The 20,386-nt window shown below is 34.2% G+C and overlaps 1 protein-coding gene across 3 annotated transcripts in view; it reads left to right on the top strand.

Annotated features, from left to right (window-relative positions):
• Positions 1 to 20,386, top strand: part of LRBA (LPS responsive beige-like anchor protein) — a 409,112-nt gene that overhangs the window by 380,810 nt on the left and 7,916 nt on the right. For 2 of the 3 annotated variants that reach the window (XM_063310174.1, XM_063310175.1), the window contains exons 49-52: positions 1,315 to 1,507; positions 3,605 to 3,667; positions 6,616 to 6,771; positions 14,584 to 14,751. In XM_063310174.1, coding sequence (XP_063166244.1) covers positions 1,315 to 1,507; positions 3,605 to 3,667; positions 6,616 to 6,771; positions 14,584 to 14,751 — 580 coding nt within the window. The remainder of the gene's footprint in view (positions 1 to 1,314; positions 1,508 to 3,604; positions 3,668 to 6,615; positions 6,772 to 14,583; positions 14,752 to 20,386) is intronic. The other variant, XM_063310176.1, reaches the window with a different exon arrangement.

The following is a 20,386-nucleotide window of genomic DNA, read 5'->3' on the forward strand; positions in this document are numbered from 1 at the left end:
CAAATATATATATCTGAATTGGAGGAGGGGATTTCCAGCTTTCTTTGCCCTCCAAAATTTGTTCCAGAATTACTGCCAGGGAAGTAATTCTGAATTTGACAAGTGGAATTTTGATTTTTGATTTTTAAAACCTTTTCCTTCCACCAACTGGATTTTTTTTTTAATTAGAATGGAGGTTTTTCTTTTATTGAAGGGAAACTTTGAATCACGTCATTGCATCTGTAATATAAGCGAGCAGTAGCCCAAAACTGCATGCTTAATTGTAGCATCCATTGGTTAGGAATTAAATGAATCTGGATTGACTGGTGAAATGATTTCCTGGAAATGTGTGAGACAATGAATAGGTGCTGATGTTTCAGTAGCCATGCTGCTAGCTTCATCAGAGCTGATCTGAAATGGAATTTGGCCTCAGATGTCACATCCTTACTTGTTACCATATAAGCATTTATTGTTGCCAAGTTCAGTTCCAGATCTGCTCTGAAGAAGCTAGCAGTAAGTCTACAGTAGTGAAACATCAGCACATATTAATTTTGTCAAAATGTAGCAGCTGTGAAAACCTTTGCTCCACAATTACTTTGAATTAATATTCCTAAATGAATTTCAAGGTGCTCAAGCTGTGTAACACTTCAAGTTCAGTTCCAAAAGGATGCTTCATTTGCAGCTTTTTAAACAAGCTATGTCTTTTCCCAGAATTGTGAAGCAACTGTGGAAGGCAGACATGTGATAATAGAAAAACAACATAGCTGCTTTAAAAAGTTGCAGGCAGGTATTATGTATACTGTTCCTGAATCTGAATCTAAAGCACTGCACAACCCTAGAAGACATACATAGTATACATGGATTGCATACATAATTTATATATGTATCTCTCTTTAATTTGCCAAGATGTTTATGGTTTGATCTTTAATGCTGTTTTACAGTTCTATGGGGAACAAAATTTTCTTCTGCTTGATTTTATTTCTTTCTTTATTGGGGCTTTTGTTTCTTGATACACTGTATCTGGTGACTGAGAAGCTTAGTAATTTTAAGACACAGACACCTGGAAACTTTTTAATGGTGACCTACTGTAGATGCTGGCTTTAGATCTTTTCTTGCTCTCCATGTAATATTAAATGTAAAGTCAAAGTATTCATTAAAACTATAGTTTCCATGGGCCTGTGAAAAATTACTGCACTAGCATTCATTTGCAGCTGCTGATGGTTCTTGCTTGTTTTAACGGGGTCTTCTCTGCTCCTGCATTTTCTTATCTTTCCAATCTTCTTTGCCTTTTCCTTTTTCCCTTGTGGTTGGGATCTTGTTCTCCCCACTCAACAGTATCTCCTTCTCCAGAGTCCATTGATGTTCACAGACCAAGCTCAACAGGATGTCGTCATGGTCCTAAAATTTCCATCCAACTCTCCTGTAACACACGTAGCAGCCAACACTCAGCCTGGTTTGGCAAATCCTGCTGTGATTACTGTCACTGTCAACCGACTCTTTGCTGTGAATAAGTGGCACAATCTTCCTGGTGAGTAAGGAAATATTGATTACATAATTAGCAAATTGGTGTGTGGTGGTAAGGTGCAAAAGGGCTATAACTTGGTTTTCCATAATAGGTTGAATCTTAAGAAGCATAAGCAGAGTTGCATTAGCACAGTGGAACTTCCAACAATTTCAGAAATGTCATGCAGTAATTCCAACTAAAATTCAACTATGCAAACTGTGTATACGTAATTTATAATAATACATTCTAAGAATATCAGCCTGATTCTTTGGCATAAAATCTTATTAAGTACCTGAGCAATATAACCCATGAGTTCTACAAGTTCTAGCAAGATACTAGTTTCCTATTATTCTAACTTTAGAAAATCTGGAAACAAAACTGTGGGCAGAGTTTGAAATGTGGAATCATGATTGGTTACTTTCAAAAGGCATATACAAATATTTACAAGTTTTGGATTATCCTTAGTTTGGTTTATCAGTGTAAAATTGAACAGTGGATTTCAGTAAACAAATATATAAAGTTTTCTACCTTGTAGTTTCAAAACAGGTATGTATGTATGTATGTATGTATGTATGTATGTATGTATGTATGTATGTATCAGAAACATTATTTTAGGGCTATTTAATCTGACCCCTGTAAATTTCCAAATGTCTTTTGTCTATCTGCTTTTTCCATCAAGGTTTTCCACCAGGCTAGGAAAAATTATAATCAAATACAAATGTTCATGTAACAGTTGGTAAATTGGTTGTAATGCTATTCTGGATAGGTGAACAACTTTACTCCAAATTTAGTCTGAACTGTCAGGGAGTGGATAATGTCTGCTTGTCAGTTGGCAGGATATTGGAGAAAAGCAGCTTATCTTTGTGGTTGCATTTACATTTGAGCCAAATAGTACTGGTAAATAGTAAATGCATCCTATATTTCTGTTCTCAATTATTCCTATTTCCCTATTAACCCCTTTGTGCTTCATGAAAGCCTCCCTCCTATCAAATCCTTTGTCCACTTCTTTTCCTTGCTGCTTTCTGACAGTCTGTTCATCAAATATCTATTTGGTTTCCTTCCTGAAACAAAACAATGTCTACTGTTTTATTACTACCAGCTATTTCTCTGTCCTTCCTTGTCCCTTAGCTTTTTTATTCTTTTGTAAAATATTGTTTGTTATTTTACTATATAATTCCAATCACTAAATTTAAAAAAATGAAAAAATAAAGGAATAATCATATTTCACTTGACACAGGTAAGTAAAATTGTATACACTTCATTCTATTGACTTAACAGTATTTAACTGTTGAGTAGAACATCCATCCTTATAGACAAAAAACTTACATTGCTTATTAAGATTTTACTGAATCATGGACTTCTGAATTCCACATGAACTATGTAATCATTCCAGCAAAGCTAGTTTTATAATAAGCATATGCTTTGCAATGTACATATGAAAATGTAAGATATTAGACATATGATTTTTATTATGCTAGCTTCCATTTCTGCAAGATTTCATTGATATTTTGAGAAGAATGCTCTGGGAAAAATGTAATGCATGTTAGCTTCATAAAAAAAGAATGATTCAAATGCAAAAATTGTTCATACATTTTCATAAAACAAGGCTAAGTTACAAATGAGATTTTCCTCTGTTATGCAATTTTTAGATGATATATTTTGTATTATGTGATCTAAAATCCCCTATTTATATAAAACAATTATTTCCAAATAATATTAAATTTGTGCTGTGCTATTCAAAGGTGTTTTTTTTGTTCCATTAAAGATAGGAGATCATATCTACGATAGTCAGCAAGTGGCTGTCACATTTTGTTTTCAGTGTTCTTTACCATTTGTTTTGTCTGCTGCAACACAAGAAGCTGCTGGTCAAGTATCTGCTATAGCTTATGGCCCAAATCTCTGGTGATGGCACACATTGAGAACAGAAATAATATAAAATAAATGTTATTAGCAGCCCTTAAAAGAACTTGAAATTTTTGCTGATAGGATTTAATAAGTGGAAGAAATACCTATTGTTCTTGAAACACAATGTCACATAGTTCTTGATTTATATGATTTTGGGGGGGGGTGATTTAGAACCTGAAAAGAACGCTATTTCTAAATCTTTTCTCATGCTTTTAGCTCATCAAGGTGCTGTACAGGACCAGTCATACCAGCTGCCAGTGGAAATCGATCCTCTCATAGGTCTGTCACTTCCTTCTCTCTTTGCGATTCATTAAGCTCTGTATGGTGGCCCTGAAGTGTAGATTACGGTTGTTTTTCACTTGCTGGTTGCTGGGAATGGAATTTTCCTGATAAACCATTTGCATGCAAATTGGAATGCAATGAGCTGTGGCTATGCTGGTATTTCATCAACTCCCCCTCATTGGTTTGCCTAATTTGAACAGGCCTAGGACGTGTGTCAATGAAAATTAATATGGATGCCGTAATAATGTGTGATTGAGAATGCGCATGAAGTACTGTCAGGATAATATTGGGTCTTTTCATCACTCAGACTTGTTGATGAGCAAGAGCAAGGCATGTTATGATGAATTGGTGCACCAGTAATGTGATGGAGCTCTTTTGCTGAGGAAATTTTCATAATAACAGTAGGATTCTTAACAGCACTGTGGTATGAAAAATAAAACTGTGGTGCCAGAATTTCATAATTAAGGGAGATCAATCCTTTTTTTCACAGGCCTGCTGTTCAGGCTGAGGGAATTAATGTGTAATTGCAAAGCAGTTCCAAAGTTGAAATAAATTGCTCAGTCATTTTGAGGTTAGGATATTATTAGTACTTGTTTTCTAAAATATGGTCGACTTTGGGATCAGAACCAGGGAAGCAGGAAGATGTTTTTTCAGCTAGATTAAACCTTATAATATATTCCATTCACAAGTACTTTATTATGGTGGTGCTACTTGAATCACAAAGAAAAAAATTCACTAGGTGATTTGTGAACCTTTATTTTTAGGCATCAATGAATTTCATATAATATATCCAATAACATATATATCACATTCTTGGAAAGCATCATTAGGTATTTATCAGATAAACTGATAAACCTTTTATATTAATTTTTTAAAAGCATAGGACTGTTATTCTGTTCAGCCCTTATCATGGATGCTGCAAGATTTATTCTTGCAGAGAGCAAAATACAGGATGTAATTTTACTTTGGAAGTGTAATGCATACTGCAATAACACACCTGTCCCTTTTTCTTTTATGTTTGTTCCTCATTCATATTTAACATGCAACTGATAGGTTGGGTCCAAAGATTATACCTCTTGATGGAGAGAGGGAATCTTGGAATTCAAACTTAGTGTTATTCATATTACTACCTATTGATTGCACTTAAGTTAGGTAGAGAGATATGCTAAGTCTAGGTGCAATTTGAAGAAAATACTACCCTAAACACATTAAAAACTGTGTTGCATGTAACTGTTGGTAACATTTAAATTATAGCTAGAAATTATATCTGGAAATAACACTTAAGCAGCTTTTTTTAGGATGTTTTACTTCCAATAATATTCTTGTAAATGCAAGCAGAACTTATTGCAAATGAACTGCAATATCATTTTGAATATTTTAAATGTTCAAATATACAACAGTTATATATCCTTAATGATTTCCTTCATTATATAGATTGTAGATTACTAGGAGCTTCATTTTAAGAGGGAAACCTGCGGTATATGTACTGCAGCAACACTGCATATATACAATAATCATAAGATATATTAAATACTGTATATACAAATATAAATATAGTTAAGTATAGTGTGGAAATTGGGTATCATAGTGATTTAAAGGACTAATAATTTCAGCTCAAATTTAATCTTTGTTTAATTTATTAGGTGAACCTAGGCATTTCATTGTTGTTGCCTATCAATAATCAGAAATAATACTGGCCTTCTTACAAATTGTCAATGCTTTGAAACTTAGATGCATAAGATAATATAGATAATAAAATGGCTTCTTATCTCTGATAAACAAAACAAAGAATTTTGTTTGAAAAAGGGATCTCAGTTACTTAGCTTGTGCAAAGTATTATGCAATTAGTAAAAGTTCTCAACTCCATTGTGTTGCCTAAAATCTCTATTTCTAACTTAATATAAACTTGGTTTTTATAAGTTAACTGATTGTCCAAATGTACACATACAAGATCATATAGGAAAAGTTTCCATGTTTTTATTATGGCACCATGCTACAAAGGTTATTTTAAAGTCTTAACTATTTACATGAGAAATTAGTTTTCTTACACATATTTATACTGAACTGTGTTTTTCCATAACATTAGAGAAATAGGAATGACGATAAGAAGGAAGAGATGTCCAACCTCATTGCTAAATATTGTTTTAAAAATATATATCTGTATCAATCCCTTCCATAGATACCTTGTACCAGGTCATTTAAAAATCTACAACATTAGAACAGTTCTGTTTACTTATTTGTATGTAATCATTTAAGTATGAGCATAAGCGGATTGTAACTGATCTTGAGATAGCTAAGCAGGGTCAAACCTGGATAGTGCTTGGAGGGGAAATTTCCAGGCTTAGACTAGACTGGAAAATTGGGGGAAAAATCTGAAAAAAGGCTTCCATATTGTGCCAAGGGAACAAAAATGGACATACCTATGTAATCACTAGCAGTCAAAACTGACTAGTAGGTGACTTTACATAATCGCTTAGAGTTATACGCTTATAGTTATACTAATAATATTATGTCCTTAATATGAAGAACAAAGATCTCTGTACACAATCCAATGTTACTATTGTTATGTTTCATATAATAATGGAGATTATCCACAAGCAATGGTCCTGCCTAAAAGAGTACTTTGTCAAGCTTAAGGTGTATTAATGTATATTTACTAAAATTATAGCCTCTTTAGTTTGTTTTGCTAGCTGAACTTACATTAAAAATGAATTTTATCATATCACTAGATTTGTGGTAGATAGACAGAGTCTTATAAGATTTATTTCTTGAAATAATTGAACCATACTGTATTAAAATTGGGCAAAAAGAAATGGAAATAAGGCTCCCAAGAATCACAGCTTCAGATTCTTACTGATTTAAGCATGTTTGGCAAGAAATTAAAACTTATTTTGCAGTTGTAATAAACTATTCTTTCTTGTCTTTTCATTTCCCATCCTTTTTAGCTAGCAATATGGGTATGCACAGGAGACAAATCACAGATCTTCTAGACCAAAGTATTCAAGTCCATTCGCAGTGCTTTGTTATCACTTCAGATAATCGCTACATCCTGGTCTGTGGGTTTTGGGATAAAAGTTTTCGGGTGTATTCCACTGATACAGGTGAGTTAACCATTTCAATATAATCCACTATTCTGAAACTTTGGAAAATGTTTAATTAAATTATTAAAACATGGTTTTTACACAATTTTTACAATGCAGCAAAACTGACTTCAGTTAGTTTTGTTTTTAGCATTTAAAAAAGGGGGAAGATGGAATTTTATGTCCTTGAGATTATTTGTATAAGGAAAACACTTGACTCTTCCATAAATTTCTGTATAACTTTACTTCTATGATATTCACCTAATAGGAAACAGAAATATGTTCTTTGTCTCCTTCTTTCAGCCTTTTATTTTCTGACCTCAAGATATCAAAAACTGCTTTTGGCTAACATTTAATACTGGTCGAGACGTTGTCTGCTATACAATGATACCTTTACTCTCTTCTCTTTGCATCCTTCTAAAAGCCAATTAGTAGTGCCATACTCATCCAGTAGATCCTAGGGAGCACAGGAGTTGCAGGAGAAGGGGAGATTTAACCACTTGAAGGTCAAGGTTGACTTCCACCCTGGGTTCCCAAAGCGAACTTTACCTTCTTCAATTTATTTTCTACTTTGTTGCCTCTTTAAAATATATAACTGTAATGTATTTCCTGATGTTTTTGTTATTGGATTCCATACTGTAAGATATACATGGCATGAGGCCAGGTTACCTGAGGGACCGTCTCATCCCCATTACATCAGCCCGCCCCACCAAATCATCCAGAGAGGGCATATGATGGACCCCATCCATAAGAGAATTTCATCTGGCGGGGTCCAGGAAGCGGGCCTTCTCTGTGGTGGCCCCCGCTCTCTGGAATATCTTGCCCCCGGAGGTGAGGCAGGCCCCTTCACTCCTGACCTTCCGGAAGGCCCAGAAGACCTGGTTCTGCCGTCTCGCCTGGGGCGGGAAAGTGAATAACCATTCTTGGGGGTGGCTCGCACCCTAGAGTCCCTCCACCAGCCTGGATTTTACATCTGTCTTGGATTTTATTTATTGTATTTTATCATAATTGTTTTATGTGATGTTAATGTTTATGTTTTGTGTGGGATTTTATTGTAAACCTCCCAGAGTCCCTCTTCTGGGGGAGATGGGCGGTGGCTAAATCTGAGTAATAAATAAATAAATAAATAACATGAATGGAAGAATACAAAATAGAATAGATCTAAGTTGTATCTGTTGTAATGTTCTTTAGATTGTTATCATGACATCCATCCCTTTTTATAAGAGTATTTTATTTAAGAGTAGTTTATTTAAACTAATCTGGTAAGATCTGAGGTAGGGATAAGAGATGCACACAAAAGTCTACCATCTCTATCTTTTTTATTATTTTTCATTCCTTCTTCCACCCTTCCCATGAGAAAGAGATTTGGAAATAGATATTAGAAATATAGATTGTGCTAAATAATGTAAAATGTTTTAAATTGAATAACCTCATAGTAATTATGATAAAGAATTAATCTAGAATTGAACAGTGAATTTTATTGCCTCATTCCTTGCAGTTACTGCTACATATGTAGTCAATGTGTGTGCATTCAGTAGAGAAAAGAGTAGAGATTACTATAATGCAGAAGGCAATATAGTAATCTGGAACATAAACTTATATATTAAATGTTTCCTTGGAGATGTATTCAATAACACTAAAAATGTGTTATTAAGGCATGCATTCTCTTGTTCTCTAGTGACTAAGAAATGGAGGAATATAAAATTAAATCACTTTGCTCTTTTCATATGATTCAATTATTAATAGTTAGTGTATGTATGTTTAAAAGCAAATTACACTTTTTTTTCTCTTATTAATCCATTTAAAGGAATGTTGTACTCTTCTTGTCTGTGGTCTGACAGCAACTTTTAAACCAAAGTATTGTGTTATTTATATTTGTTATATGTATATGATAGCAAATGGTGATAGAAATTATTACTCTATTCTACCTCTATTTTAATTTATTTTTTATCTTCTCTGCAGTTTCATCTCTAACATAATTCAAAAATATCAAAACACAGTATTAAAAGTAAATTAAAATATGATAAAAACATACTCTTTAAATAGTTAAGGTCAGAGGAAAAAGATTTTTTTAAAAAAATCCTTCATCCATGATATTCATGTAAAGAAGGCCTGCCAAGTGGGTACCAAACAGATGTAATAGTAGATGGCCCATGGATTATAGGAGGAGAACATTACAGAGAGTGAAATCACCGCATAAAAGACCAACTCATGTATGATTGCAAAATCACATTGTCAGTCTTGGAACACGTAGCAGTATGTTGATTCAGCAAGAATCCTGGTATCAAGTTGATTAGGGGCTTGTATGTCACTATACCTGTGACATACAACTTCTCCTTGGCTCAGTAGCTAATTTATAACCAGTGCATTTTTTCAACAGTGTGTGGTCAACTTCTCTGCTTAGCAAACATGTCCCAAATTGTACCAGCTAAAACTTCTGGGCTAAATTCAAGGAAAAGTCCATAGAGAGTAGATGATAATCTAAACTTTAGGATTACCAGTAGCTAGACTGTCCCTGTCCATGAATGGATATAGTTAGTATACCATACTATACAAATGGTTGCATAATTTAATAAATTAATACAATTCCTGTATTCTGGAGCTACTCACCCACAAGTGTCTGTTTGATCTTCACAAAATGTATACTGATGGTTGTTGTCCATGTCAATCACTGTGGAATTCACATATCTCAACAATAAGTTTATGCTAGCCCTTTACCTTTCTCAACTGCGGATCCATTACATTTTCCATCTCCTTGATATCTTGGGTATGGTCATCAATCTTACCCACATTCTTTTATCTTGTTGCTTCACAATCACTGGGTCTTTTTTAGATTTGCATATGGCTTCTGCTTTTCTTCTTCTTTAAAACAAAGCTATTAAGTTGCAATGTATGATTCATGCCTTGATTCAGTAGATCATTGGTATACTCTATATTATTATTCAGTTAGGCTAATGGTAGTGAACATAGCTGTGATACAGTTCACCAGAGGCCCCCAAGAGTTGGTTTACATTAGTTTTTCACTAAGATAAAGATTTATATAACATGTATATATAATTTTTTTTATTAAAGAAGTTTTTCCACAGAGTAAAAACAATACAAATTGTGAGTTAAAGATAAGAGATGGCAAAAAGTAATAAAAAGGTAAAAATTAAATATATAAAAAGAAGTAGAAAATAAGGAAAAAGAAAAAAAATGAAAGAATAATAAAGAAGTGGCTTCTGGCCTTCTTAACAGCAGTTATAAGTACATTTATATTTTGCTCTCTGTCTCTAAGGTTACATCAAAGTTTCCTTCTTTCCATAATCTACCATTTCTAATCATCAAATCCATAAATCATCAGTTCATTTTTTCTTTTTTCAGCAAAAAGTCCATAAGGGGTGATTGCTATGAAATGTGACTCATTTCACATCATATCTTCACCATATTATTCTGGTGTATGGATCCTGTCAGTGCTAGGAAAGGCTTTGACTTCTGAGCTCTTAACCAATACATACCTTTTGGAATGGAGGGCCTTTTTAGAGACATTATTATACATGGAATTTGAAATATAATACAGCAGTAGTTCCATATTAGTGCTCTTGTGCTTACTGTGATCTCAGGCCTGTTCTGGGAATTTGAACAGTTCAAATTACTATAGCTAGTAGTATCTAGAAACAAATATGCTCCATCTGTCGTTGCCTAACATGTAGTTGTAGAGCTGGTTTCCTGGCTACTACATCCTTCTTTTTGCAGTCCATTTGGCTAGGATAAATACCACTTTAACTAACTCATTCAGCAGCATGCATCGACTTGCACTGCCTATTCAGAGTTCAACACTTAAACTTGTTCTGTTGCTTGTAATTTTTCAACTTCTTATTCATTTATTTTATTTATTTAAAAGAGGTATATGGCCACACGTCTCATCACATGACTCTGGGTGGCTAATTGTGGTGGAATGTCTCCCTGAGGAGGAGTGGGGTGGTGAGATAGAGATTGGGACGGGGGGAGAGGAGATTGCATTCCAGGCTGACAAGCATTCTAGCAGTTTACTTTCCTTGGAGAAGGGTGAGGGACCGAGGAAGAAAGTTAGACTCACCCTGCCTTAGATTCACAAGAGAATTTTTCCATTCTGCTCTGTCAAGGGACCTTTAGTATGGCAAGATTCTGTGTATGGTAGAGAATAATAAAAAAAACTAGAGTCTGCATCTGACTCAGCATGGTTCTCTTCGCTGTTTCCCCGACACTAACAGCCATTTAAAACCTCAACAGTAATACAGTACAAATAAATAAAATATTTATTCATTTACTGTGTAAATAAAAGAACTGTAACAACAGCCAAGGTAATATCATACCACTGAGGTCTTTAAGGCTTTGCAGAAGGCCAGCCGAGATAGGGCTGTTTGATTCTTGAGGGCAATGTGGTTCTATATGGCAGGCACTGCAACACAGAAGGCACATTTCCTAGGCTCCATTAGATGGCACTGCCTTATAGACCCAGAGCGTGCCACTTGGCAATCCTGCAAATAACTTGCCTCTGCTTCTGCCACTTTGGATCATGGAAACTGTTGCCCGCTTTGTCTAAGCGAATAGTACAGTTGAGAAATAAGCTTTTGTGCAAGATAGCTTGAACTCATTGAACTAGGGCAGGTGCTTCTTCTACAGCACTGTACTAGCGGACTTACAGACTGCTGCAATATTGTCACAACCATCTATTATTGTGAGATTCCATCACCCAGATATCTTCTCAAGAATGTTTATTCTTGTGAATAGTGGTGCTATCGATCCTGATGCAGTACAGATTACCACATGAAGAAGTAAAATTAAAGGAAGGAAATCTGTATTTCTCCTTTTTGCTTTGGACAGTTGAGAGTCAGTCATGAGAAATGTTACTAATACAAAGGAGAAAAAATCAGTGGAATTTGCTACTTTCTTCTAGTCCAGAAGAGCTAGAATGGATTGTGAGGTGCATGTGCCCTCAGTTTTGTTTTTCAATCCCTGAAGTACTTCCGAAGTCTGAATCACTTTTTTAGTTTGAGGAAAAAAAGAGGTGAAACGATTGCAGACATTTATGGCACCAATTTTATCATTAAAGACTTTGACAGCCCACGTTTTCCAATTTGGGAGATTATGGAAGTTAAACTGATTTGGGCATCCACGCTATAGCAGTAAATCATTGAATCTCAGTCTTTTGCAAATGAAGAGAGGGCAAGATAGTATCTAATAAAATGTAGATATTTCATCTCCTGGGAAAAAAAAGTCAATAACCTATGGAATTTTAGCTTAGTTCAGTTTTGACATAAGGACAAAATTCAACTTTGTCTTACATATTTAAAATATATAATAGAAGACTTGCAGAAAACTAAGATAAACCATTAAGAATATAATGGAAAGCAAAGAGTTTTTTCAAAATTATAAATTTTGTTTTGAATATACAAAGAATATTTGGGTGTAAGATTATGGTTAATTACCTGTCCCTGAGATGTGAAAGAAAGGAAAAATATGCAGGATAAGATAACAAGAATTGGCCATAGCAAGTTGTCACAAATGTGAATTTCAATTATATTTTAGCATTTATGCAAAATAACCTTATTAGATTTCAAGCAAGAGTGTTGTAACAGGAAATACCTTGAATATAAATTATGTATTCTGAGAACAACTAGTATAGCAGAACTGCAATCAACTCTCTTATAATGGTGCACATTATTTTTAGACAGATTTTTAAAGTCAATACTGCAAAAACTGATTCCTGTTTTTTTTAAATATTACAGCTATCAAAATAATAACTAGATCAGACTCCAGTGTAAGTCAGTTTCCTATGTTCTCTAACAAATATAAAATTAACACTTTAGAATTTGCCAAACTTCAGAAAGTATTTCTTTGTTTGACTGACTGAATGCAGAGACTCACTTGCTCTGCAGTCTTTCTCTATCTGTCCACGCTTCACTGAATAAATTTAGCATTTTTATTGTGTATTAAAAAAATAAAAAATAAAAAAAACAAAGAGGCCAGGCACATCAAATACTAATTTATTGTTGCTGAACTGTTTTGTAGATCATAGTTAACAAATACGTGCAGCACCACTTCAAAGACAAATGCATCCATGAAATAAATGGCTGAATGTGCATAAATACCTTTTAGGACACTACAGGGGCATCATGCAGTATTTTTTCTCTGTCCCAGTAGTAATTATTATGGGCTACTTTGTAGAGCTGTCATAACCTATGCTCAGCCCAGGACCACCCTCATCATGAATAAAATAAAAATGGATTTTGAATGGACAAGGTACTTTTTAAATATAATTATTTCTTATCTGAAGAATGAAATAATGAAAGAAACATACTGTTGTCATAGCCACTACCTACTGTTTATTTAAAACTTTATTTTCGATAATCAGGACTTGAAATCTGACAAATAAGTTAAAATAAATTGTGAATTCCCTTTTTCTGGCAGTTGTTCACTCTGCACTATGGTTGACAATGTTAGACAAATATGAAGGGCTGTAAGTTGGCTAAATAAGCTAAATGGTGGAAACAGGCTCTTTTCTCAGAAGACAGTTAAACAGACAGTGCCTCGGCTTCTAGAACAACCAGGACCTTTTTATTTTATTCTTTCCCACTCAATGGAATATTGGAAATAAATTATGTAATGGGGTTGGGACATCCATCAGTATGAATCATAAACAGAGTGAGACCAAATTTGGTGGGGAGAGAGAGGATGGCAAAAGGAAGATCAAGTTCCAACATGGCCTGGAAGGCCAAGGGCTGTGGAGAAAAAAAAATCTGGAAAATTATCCCAGTGAATCCATGCAGAAGAGGAGCTGTGCAGCAGCTTGCAATGTTGTTTCACATGATCCAGAGTGGAGTGTTTGCAATCCACCCCATGCTTCCAGGATGCACATGCACACTAATAGACATCAGCAGAACATTAGGGTAGAGCACACATCATGTCATTACACAGAAGACAAGTACAGCCACTCTGGTAAAGAATTGGAAAGAATTTCAGAATCCATGCTTTGCAAGTTTCCTTTACCTTTTCTAAATTTGGAAGCTGGGAATGTGGACTAGCTAATGGAGCATCTAAGAAAAGGATAGGGGCTTGTTGTCCCTTTTACCTTATGTTATTCAGGACAAATACTGTAGATAGGAATGGATGCCTGTGGTACTATGTTCCCTTGGGAAAAACATTTTGTTTAAAATATGACATAGAAAGCTTTGAACTAAGTTTAAATATATGAAAGAATATATGAAATACATGAAGCAGGATAGCATTAAAACATTTGTTTCATGTATTTTGCATATTCTTTCATAGTAGTTGGCTACTAGGTTAAATTATTGGAATAATTATTCCATGTTTTTTTCTAAACCATGGTGTTTTTTCAATCCTTGAAGCAAAGTGGAATGTTTGTGTGTGTGTGTGTGTGTGTGTGTGTGTGTGAGATGAAGAGGGTGAAATATAACCTGAATGCTTTTCCTTCAGAATGTGCCAGGTTTAATACCTAGCATTTTGGATTAGAGAAGATCAACAAAGGAAAAATCTATGGCTGGTAGGTGGTTCCAAATAGAATGAATCAATATAGTCTAACTCAGGATATGTGTATATGCAGTATTAATTCCTTTATTACTTTCATCCGGCCTTTGTTTCAGAAGCTCAAGATGCCATATATTATAGTTTCTTTTTTCCACAATGACTATGTGTGCTGTGACTGGTGAGTTACTTGCTGAGCTTCTGTAGCTGAGTGTAGATTTGAACCTGGCTCCCTCAAATTCTAGTCTAATACCTTAATCTCTACACATCTCTGATCCTACAATGTGTGGGCTTGCTATGGATGAAAAATGTGTTTGTATGTTTCAGGAAAACTAATACAAGTTGTGTTTGGACACTGGGATGTTGTTACCTGCCTTGGCCGCTCTGAATCTTACATTGGAGGAAACTGTTATATTCTCTCAGGGTCTCGTGATGCAACACTGCTGCTGTGGTGCTGGAATGGTAAAACCAATTGCATTGGTGATAACGCAAATGGTAAGGAAACCTTTATCGTTCTGACTTTTTATCTGTGGCAAATCCAGTGTCAAATACTGTTACAGTTGAGGAATTGGTAGACAAGGACAAAATTTGGGGTCCAGTATGTGGGAACCATTCCTCAAGATTAAAGGCACTGTATTCATATTCATTTGGTGTATTTACTGCAAGATATTCTAAAGGACATTATTTCCAGAGCGATAGCCATTTTATTCTGTGGCTGCAACCAGGAAAACCAGCCTTGCAGAATCATAAAAACTAATGCATACATATAACATTCATGGATCACAGTCCATTTCATCAGATGCCTGGAGTAATATTCTGATATTTGAGTAAATTCATTTGGTTCTGTTTGCATCGGTCAGATTGCAGAACTGTTTTATTAACATAGAGATCAAAAAAGTAAATTGGTTCAAATTTAACTGCAATATACTTCGGTAAAATAAACAATGTGCATGTGTGTGTATGAGGGTGTGAAAGAGACATAGAGGGAGCCTAAGTTCTTGTAAGGTTTTAAGTTGTTAATGTGATGCTGAACTATATACTGAAACCCTCTGAGTTATGAAGAAGTTATGTGGACTTACCATGCTTGGAATGAAAATCAAACAATGATTTGGGTGGTTAGAAATTATCAAACAACTATCACTCTGGATTTTGACTGAAGAAATGTGTTCACTCTCTGACTTTAAATTAGCCCTTTATCAGAGAAAATGGAAATACCAATCAATATGATTACAGTAACTCAGTATCAATAACAATATGTAACAACTATACTTTGCTGCTTGAAAACTGACTTGCTCATACATGTCAGTTGCAATGTCAGGTTTTTGTTTGTTTTTTCTTTCATCCTAGTTGTATTTTATCTTTTTTGCTTGTCTTTTCTTTTTTATACATTATAGCAATAAAATAAGAAAGTTGAAAGATAAGTTCGTTTGAAAAGATGACTCCAAGTAATGATAATGATAATGCATCCTGTACTTCAGGCGCTCAGAGAGGTTTCTATGGTTATTTATCTTATTTTATCCCAACTGCGAAAACTCTGTGCAGCTTACAGAATATGATTAGCCTAAAGTCATTCAGTTAGTTTCCATAGATGAACCTAGATCTCCCCAATCCTAGTTCAACACTTTAACAATAGTTTATATTCCTATTCAGAAAGGTATTTTTCCTAGCTCAAGCAGAATCAATTTTTGTCATCTGCTCTTCTAGTAGCCCACTCCATGCAATTACCTTCCAGAGAAACGAGCACAGAAACCAACATTCCTGCATTTTCCTTTTCAGCAAATCCTTACATATTTTTGTAACCTGTTTCTTAGGCTATGTTCTGAAATATTCAGGAAAATAAAATATAAATTTAAATAGTTTTTATCATCTTTTTAAATAAAATTGAGTTCTCACAATAAACAACATTGAAATTTATTCTACTAAATCTAGATTAGAAGACAGCTATAATGAAGTAAATGGTCAGGGCTGACAGATTCATTAAAATAAAATAATTTATACTTCTAGAAAATAAATTTTGCACTTTGGCAAGAAAAATTACTCTGATCAGTTGATCATTTTGAAGTATAAACTAGTTTGCATGTACATTTAGGAAGCTATGGATAGTACCAGTCATATAATCTTTATGAGCATTTGAGCACACAAACCAGTGGTTTTATCCATCATCGTGAATTTTAGGTTTTAAAAAATATTTACTTGAAAATTATTGCAGTTCTGCCATTGTTTCCTACCAGCCTTTACCCAGCATTCAGACCTGTTTTTAAAAACATTTTTGCTAACCAAGCATCTTAGAGTGACATCTGCTGGCAATTATTTGAAACTCTGAAATGCAATCCTTGGTTTCACTGACTGTTTTCAAGGAAGCCTAACCCTAACCCTAAGTGGATTTCCTTCCCCATAGGTTTTCCCCATTCATTTTGCCAGGCCCGTAAATGAGTCAGAATCAAAACGTTGGAGGTTCACTATCCATAAAGAGGCTCACCGAATGTAACTGTGATGACTGTTTCTCTGACTGATTTCAAGGAACCCTAACTCTAAATGGATTTCCTTCCCTACAGGATTTCACATTCATTTTTCCAGCCCTGTAAAATCAGTCAGAATCAAAAAGTTGGAGGTTCACTATCCATAAAGAGGCTACCCAAAGATAACTGTGATTATGGTTTCTCTGGCCGATTTCAAGGAAGCCTAACCCTAACCCTAAGTGGGTTTCCTTCTCTATAGAATTTCCCCATTCATTCTGCGAGGCCTGTAAAATGAGTCAGAATTGAAAAGTTAGAGGTTCAATATCCATAACGAGGCTCACCAAATGTTACTCTGGTAAACACATATAAAAAACATAAAACACAGCAGACAGGAAAAAAATTACAAAATGTCAGTCACCTACAACATAGCCACGAGACGGGCTCCATCAGGCACCTGGGGCCCCATGTTCAAGCAGAGCCAAGTCTTCAAGGCCTTAGGGAAGGCCAAGAGGGATGAGGCCAATCTACTCTCCAGAGGAATGATATTCCATGACAAATAATTATTTAAATATAAATCGTAAGCAGATTAGTTTTGTTTATTATAGGAAAAAATACTTTTAAAAGAATTGGTTACTTTGGTTAATTGGTTCCAAGAACTGGAAAAATCGAATGGAATTTGTTGAAATAACTGTTGCAATGTATACAAACCACTATGTTCACTTAGTTACCTCTCGAAGAAATTATTTTTTTAAAAAAAATTATTACAAAAATCAGGCCTGGGAGAAAGAAATAGAAATAGTAATTTCTTCATAACAATGGAAATATTACATTCTCTAATGAATATTTTAGAGCTGGAAAAGAAATTGACTTATTTTCAAGAGTTGCTACATGAATCATGCAGTGTTATTTTTACACTTTGAAATTTGAATTCTATGCTTTAAAATATACTTTCATTCTGTAAGAGTTATAGTTTCAGCTAACTGGGGGAAAAAAGCCTCTTCAGAATAAACCAGTTGTTTTATATCTGGTAACTCTTGAGCAAAAATATTGTTTTGTATGATTTATTAGTCAGACTTTATTGGACTATGAGTGTGATATTAAATACCAAATATAATTTTTAAAAGCACTGCTTAACAAGTTTGAAGTCATTTTGAATATAGTGTTCTACAAAGCAAGTATGTGAAGCAGTTGTATTTTATATACTAGCAAGAATTTTTAATTTCATTTGATTTGTTAATCTTCCTGTACGGATTTCCATAAAGAAACATTCTCAACATCCTTTTTATGCCTTTCTTAATGTATCATAAACCTGTTTAAGGGACAAAGCCTTGCTTCTTTGAAGTTGCTAGCCTAGGTTTTCAAAGAAGACATAAAAGCCACTTTGAAAAGTTTAAAGAAGTTTGAAGTGGTGCCCCTTAAAGCAGCCACAAAGTAAAACTTTCCCTTTGCTTTGGTGAAAACCATGACAATCTTATGGGGCAGTAAGAAATCTCTCCTATTCTGCCATCGGCTTCTGAGCAGAGCCCATTATTTGGAAGAATTAGAAGCACAAAAACCCCTAAACACCCGACATTATTATCAAAGGAGGCAGGCTGGCTTTTCAAAAGATTCATGTTCTGTAAGTAGAAGGAAGACCTTTCAAGGAAAAAATAACATAAGCTTTTAAATATTTCACCTTCAAATCCATGTAACCAGCAAGTATTTTATTAATTAAAAAATCATAATAATTCATTCCAGTAGTCATGTGTATTGACATTCATTACATATTTTAAAAGGCAAATGTATTAAATTGAATACATATTTGTGTATCAAAGACCCTGCTGCCACAAGGAAGTTGCTAGTTCAAACGTATAGTAACATACATAGTAATATAGGTAACTTTAACATATATTACTATGTATTACATATACATCTACAGCTTAGTAGCATAGATTAGTGTGATTAGTAATGTATTACTTGTATTGCTTTTGACTTGTGTCTATTGTTACTCTTTAAAACTATTTGATTGACTGGTTTTGAATATTTAGCATTTGAATGTGATATTATTATGTAACATTCTTCATAAATCTTTCTGATCTGAAAATGCCAAAATAACCTTTATTTTTTTGGATGAATCCATTATTACTTTGTTCTTTTTAAACACGCACTCTTGCTCAGTCCTCTGTAAACAAGAGTCTGATATACTTCATACACAAAGTTCTAATTGAAAGTCCTAATCATGGAAGTAGTACAATTATATTCAAAGCCAACTCTAGATGTTTTCAGACTCTTGGCCACATGAGTTTTTGGATAGTCTGTGTTAATAAGAATGGTAGCTTTTTGGTGGGCTTGGGTTCACACTGAATGCCTGACCTTACTGTTCTCTAGCCATGTTACTGTATCCTTTTAGCACTGTATAGATTTGGCTTGCACAATGTAACTAACTGGCGAGTTTGAGAAATAGCCTTGACTTCATCATTTGCATGGAAAGATAAGTATGGCTCTCCATGAGAATGAGAATGAGAATGAAATTAAAACAGCAGGTTTTACCAGTGTACCTTTTTATAATATCTGGTCTGGCTATAAAATAAGCTATAGATTGTATTCAACATTTTTTTTTCAATTATTAGGCATAGACAAATCTGTTAATTCTGTTATATGGTGGTATGTGCATGTTTCCTGTACACAGTGCAGTAACTGCAATAGTAATTTCTCCAACTTCGTATGTTACATGGAAAAATGCATGTATATTATATCCACATTTCCAGAAATTGTACAGTTTAGAGTAGACCCTATTTAAAAATAGAAAACTGCAACTCACAATGGATACAGTGCAAATGCAAAAAGATAATTTCATTTAGCTTGCATATTAGATTCAGGAAGTACAAATCAAGGTTTGTGTTAAAATGCAAATCAAAGATTTTTATTATAAAGTTTCTAGGCGTTACTAGAAACTAAAACTGAACACCTATGCAAACTCACCAAAGTATCAGTGCTGTCAAAAGTGTTACCACTGAAGCAATAGAACATTAAAATAAGACCAGCCAAACTAACTGGCATCAATTATTCGACAGTTTTTATAGAAGTAGTACAATTTTAGAGTAAAAGTCTTTTGATCAAATCATGTAAATTTGTCTTTGTACAATTTTTTTAAAAATGCTGATGATGAGAATAAATCAGTGGATGCAACTTATCCATAAAATTCCTTAAGCAGTACTTAATGTTCTTAAAATGCAATGTATTTCCTTCTATGCATCAGGATGTTAATTTAATAAATAAAACTCTTGAGCTTTACCATTGTGCCGTGGTCCTCACTCAGTTGAGTTGCATCTTGTATGGATAGTTGTTTTAGTACACTAATGGAACTCCTTGCACTGTTGTTTGTTCTCTGCTGAAAAGAGTTCTTCATACATCTCTCCATCTATATTTTGCCACGAGGAAAAGTTGCTTTTTGTTGAAAAACCAGTCTTGTGGACTTGTCGAATTTCATTTTTTTTTAAGATTCTGAATGTATCTGTTATTTGTTATAATGTTCAAATTCATATGATAGGTAGCAGTCAATGGTGCTCACTATGGTTTGGTACATGATTTGAAAAACCATAGCAAAATATAATACATAGAGCTCTGTGCTATAAAAAAAATTAAGTATAGTTTTCATAGTATCTGCTCAGAAGCTTAATAGTTACACATAT

The sequence above is a fragment of the Candoia aspera genome, chromosome 8, assembly GCF_035149785.1.
Source record: "Candoia aspera isolate rCanAsp1 chromosome 8, rCanAsp1.hap2, whole genome shotgun sequence".
Lineage (NCBI taxonomy): Eukaryota > Metazoa > Chordata > Lepidosauria > Squamata > Boidae > Candoia > Candoia aspera.